Consider the following 4,811-nt stretch of genomic DNA (forward strand, 5'->3'; position numbering starts at 1 on the left):
TTTAGTGGCTACTCTTTGAGAACGAAGCATACAACATTTTTGAGCAGCACAGCCTCCTTTGTTCATCGAAGTTTTTCTTTCTCTCACCACCTGCTACTTCCAAAAGTCGGGTCGACTTTTCAAATGACGGGTCGTCACGACCTGATCGGATCGTCACGATCCGTCGAGATAGTTGAAGCTGCCTCAGGCAGTTCGACTTCCGGCAGTAAATCTTACTTCCCTTTTAAACTTCACGACCCGACATCCGGTGAGTCGGGCCGTCAACAGCAATTGACGACCCGACTCAGTTCATGTATATTGGACATGTGTGTCAACTTCAGCCATCAATGTTTGCAACGCTTCTCCAGAAACCAACTGCTCTCTTAACAATACTCTCAGAACTTTGGGCACAGATCGAATAATGCGCTCCCACACTCCTCCCATATGAGAGGCTCCAGGAGGGTTAAACTTTCTTTGGTGCTGGAATGAATTGATCTTCTGCTGATTCCAACTATCCACTGCTTCTCTTAGCTCTCTTTCCCCTCCGCAAAGGTTAGTACCATTGTCGCTTATGATGACCCTTGGCTTTCCTCTTCGACTGATGAATCTGCGCAATGTGCTAATAAAAGACTCTGTCTCAAGAGACTCGGCTACTTCAATGTGGGTGGCTCGAAGGGTAAGACACGAGAACAAACATCCGTAGTGCTTCACAATACTTCTTCCTCGTTTCACGAACAGTGGTCCAAAATAGTCGATACCAACATGGGAAAATGGCGGGTCTCCGGGAGTTAACCTTTCTTTGGGTAAATCTGCCATCATTTGTTGGCCACGGAGAGAGTTCTGCTTGCGGCATGTCAAACAACCACTGAGTACTTTACGAACGGCAGCTCCTCCCTTGATGATCCAGTACTTTTTTCGTAAACTTGTCAGCACGTATTCTTGACCTAGGTGTCCCACGGATTGGTGATGTGCCATAATCAGCAATCTGGAAAGGTGATGATTGTAAGGCAGTAGCAGCTGATGCCTTGACTGATAATTCAATGAGCCATTCACAAGTCTTTCACCAACCCTTAACGCTCCTTCTTTATCAAGCATTGGACGTAGTTTGTAGATGGAACCAGACGAGCCAGAAGTCCTCAGGGCACGTTTCTCTTGGGTTTCGGAATTTGAAGCTTGAAGTGCACTAAATATTTCGGGGAAAGACAATCTCTAAACGTATTTCACGATGTGAAGTTCTGCGAACGTTAACTCCTCCAGTGAAAGCTCGCCTTGTGGCAGTGCGTCGTTTGGCGGATAACACTTTCTTCGGATGTACTCTCTGAAACGCAACAACCAGGCCACGCCCCTCTTAAGCTCGTACCAAGACGAGTAACGCTGGATCATTGAGTTTAAATGACTTTCCTCAGAAACTATGGTTGTTCTATTGGTTTGACCTTGACTCTTAATCTCTGGATCCTGGTCAGGTATACTTGGTAAAGGACTTGAAGGAACTGGCCAAGACTCTTCTAGTTTCCAAAGGAATTCGGGACCCTTGAACCATCGATCCTGAAGAAGCAACTCTTCCGGAGTCAAACCTCTGCTGGCATCATCTGCAGGGTTCCTTGCTGACTCAACGAAATTCCACTGCGATGGTTTTGAGCCATCGTGGATCACTGCCAGACGATTTGCAACAAACGTATGAAACCGCTTGTCCTCATTCTTGATGTATTGTAAAAAAGCTGTAGAGTCCGACCAAAACACTGATCTGTCAATCTTTATCTCCAGTTCTTCTCTTAATGTTCGGTCCAGCTTCACGGCAACTACCGCTGCTGATAACTCCAACCTGGGAATATTCATTGGCTTGACGTGAGCTAAACGGGACTTTCCAACGAGAAAACTGCAGTGGACTGCATTCCTTTCTTTATTGACAAATCTTGCATACGAGACTGCACCATACGCGATCTGTGACGCGTCTGCGAAGTGATGAAGCTCCGTGACATCTGCGACACCAAAGTCAGCTGGTTTCAAACATCGTGCCAAAGAAATCTGGGACAACTTTGGTAACTCTGAAAGCCACTTTTTCCAGCGTATAGCTTCGTCTTCTTTAATCTCTTCATCCCAACTAAGCCCTTGCTTGCAAAGATCTTGAATTAGTTTGTTGGCCGAAAGAACAACTGGCGAAATGATACCGAGGGGATCATAAATGGAGCTGGTCACTGATAAAATCCCTCAACGTGTGTAGGGCTTATCCTTTGGCAGCAACTTAAAGATGAACATATCTGTCTCCATGCTCCACTGAACTCCGAGAGTTCTCTCGATGGGAAGTTCTTCAGCCTTCAAATCAAGATCGAAGATTGAAGGGGCTCTATCGGCGTTTGGAATGGTCTCTAGGACATCCTTAGAGTTACACGACCACTTAGTCAATCGGAATCCGCCCTTTTGACGCAGTTCGCAGAGCTGACTTCTTAAATCGATGGCAGCACAGGAGGATTGCACAGATTTCAGACAGTCGTCAACGTAAAAGTTCTTCAGAACTGTATCGATCACCTGATGGGAGAAATTTCCAATATTGTATTGAGCAGTCTTCCTGATGCAGAAGTTTGCACAACTCGGTGACGAGGTACTACCAAAAAGGTGGACTTCCATCCGGTATTCAATAGTCTGTGCAGATAAATCATCGTTTGGCCACCACAAAAATCTCAAGGCATCTGAATCCAGGGGGTCAACTTTCACTTGATGGAACATAGCTTCAACACCAAACAAACTATTGGTCAAATCAGGGCCATGTAATAACTGATCGTTCAGAGAAGTACCATTGAACCATGCAGCACAGTCAAATACTACTCTTAACTTGTCTGGCTTGTGGGGATGGAAAACGGCATGGTGTGGTAGGTACCATAAGGGCCTGCCATTAGGGTAAAGTTCCTCCACAGGCACTTGCTTAGCGTAACCTTTTGCGACATAGTCGTTAACAGCTGCTCTATAGCGTGCGAAGAACTCTGGATCTCGATGAAATCTCTTTTTCAACAAAGACAATCGCTGCTCAACTGCGACACGGTTATTTGGTAGGTAAGGAGGTTGCCGTCTCCATGGAAGGGCCACTTGATAACGTCCGGAGACCCTTCTGACAGAGGATTCCATGATTGCCAATGCTCTTTCGTCTTCAACGGACATGGCGACTTTAGAACTAGATATCGAATCAGCAAAATCAGTTTCCCAGAAGTTCTTAACTTGCACCAGTAGGGTTTCGTCTCTGGAGTCGCTTTCATCATTCAAACGCACAAAGTTCACACAGAAACTGCTTTCTTCATTGACCTTCACAGTTGGTCCTATAAGGGTCCAACCTAACAACGAACGGATGGCAACCGGTTCACCTCTACCGCCGCGCCTCTCTTCGAGCACCCAAAACGCTTCGGGGACGTTACACCCTATCAGCACTCTTACTTCCTTGCCGTCGATCTCTGGGAGTTCGATGCCGTTAAGGTGCTGCCATTTAGTGACATCATGATCTCTTGGAATACTACACTCAGATATGTTTAGGTGATCGACGGTCACGCCCTAGGTACTTCAAGGCTGGAATCTCCGTTGATTGAGCCAACGATTAGCTTAACTTCTAGGCCAGATCTCTCGCTGTTCTTGCTTTCTTGGGTTGTTAACATGAAACTTCGTGGTTGCCCTGTGATCCCCAATTCATCAACCAACTTTCTGTCACAAAGGGTCACATCAGAGCCGTTATCTAACAGGGCGTACGTTTCTACCACTTTACCGGGCTGATTACCACGTACTCTAACAGGAACAATTCTTAGACGGACTTTATCAGCTATATGGCCAGTACCATTCTGACTATTCACGCCGGCCCCAATGACATGACTCTGGCTGGACAATTCTGTTACAACACCCGAGGTGGAACTTTCACTATGGCCGAGCTCATGATCGGCAAGGCGACTATCTTGTGTCCCGTGACCAACTGGAAGAGGCTGAACTGGTGGATGGAGAACGGTCATATGCTTCTTTCCACAACCCTCGACGTAACAACCACTTCTCTGCATGCATCCCTTGGCCATATGGCCTATTTTGAAACAGTTCTCACATAACCTCGCATCGCGAACGATCCTAATACGATCGCTGTACGATTTGTTCTTAAATTGTTCGCAGTTCCACAGCTGGTGCATACCATGGCAAACTAGACACCTTTTAAGCGAGGCGTTAATCCCGAATTTATAAGAGAGTCTTCGGTCCACTTTCACATTTTCAACTTGTGCACTGGGAGAGACCGGTGCTCTGAACCCCCCTTGGTGGTATAGGTAGTCATTTTTGCTCCGGGATTTGAAGATTTGTTTCTTGGATTGCCCTTTTCTTTGTCGTTAGTTAATGCACTTCCAAAAACTGGATTGTTGGCCACTCGCGCCTTAGTAGTGACAAACTGGGAAATGTGATGAATTCTCGGTCGCTGACCAGTTTTCTGGATACTGTCTGCGATCTCAAGCCACTTCGTTTTAAGGTGAAAGGGGAGCCTGTCAACTATTCTTCTCAGATTATCGGTGCTGTTAATCTCGTCCAAGTACCCGATTGATTCTAATGCGTTCTGGCAATCCCTCAGCTGATCTGCAAAGGCCCATACATGTCCAATACTGTCAACTGGATTCTATCGGAAAAAACAGAAGTTCTATTCGACCGATTTGTTCTATTTGGTGAATAGAGACATTTTTGGACGATCCGACAAGGAGAGTTTTCTATTCGACAATTGCTGTCAACTGGATTCTATCGGAAAAAACAGAAGTTCTATTCGACCGATTTGTTCTATTTGGTGAATAGAGACATTTTTGGACGATCCGACAAGTAGAGTTTTCTAT

At 45.9% G+C, this 4,811-nt stretch overlaps 2 protein-coding genes across 2 annotated transcripts; both read right to left on the reverse strand.

Moving 5' to 3' along the window:
• Nucleotides 1-288: 288 nt before the first annotated feature.
• On the reverse strand, nucleotides 289-1,074 carry LOC138002329 (uncharacterized). Its single transcript, XM_068848392.1, has one exon. The coding sequence runs from the start codon at nucleotides 1,072-1,074 to the stop codon at nucleotides 289-291; it is 786 nt and encodes a 261-aa protein (XP_068704493.1).
• Nucleotides 1,075-1,188: 114 nt separating this feature from the next.
• On the reverse strand, nucleotides 1,189-4,022 carry LOC138002330 (uncharacterized). Its single transcript, XM_068848393.1, has 3 exons — nucleotides 3,525-4,022; nucleotides 2,193-3,444; nucleotides 1,189-2,132 (listed from the first exon to the last, which is right to left on the reverse strand). The coding sequence occupies exons 1-3, from the start codon at nucleotides 4,020-4,022 to the stop codon at nucleotides 1,189-1,191; spliced, it is 2,694 nt and encodes an 897-aa protein (XP_068704494.1).
• Between the last annotated feature and the right edge of the window lie 789 nt (nucleotides 4,023-4,811).

The sequence above is a fragment of the Montipora foliosa genome, chromosome 5 (assembly GCF_036669935.1).
Source record: "Montipora foliosa isolate CH-2021 chromosome 5, ASM3666993v2, whole genome shotgun sequence".
In the NCBI taxonomy this organism is placed as follows: domain Eukaryota; kingdom Metazoa; phylum Cnidaria; class Anthozoa; order Scleractinia; family Acroporidae; genus Montipora; species Montipora foliosa.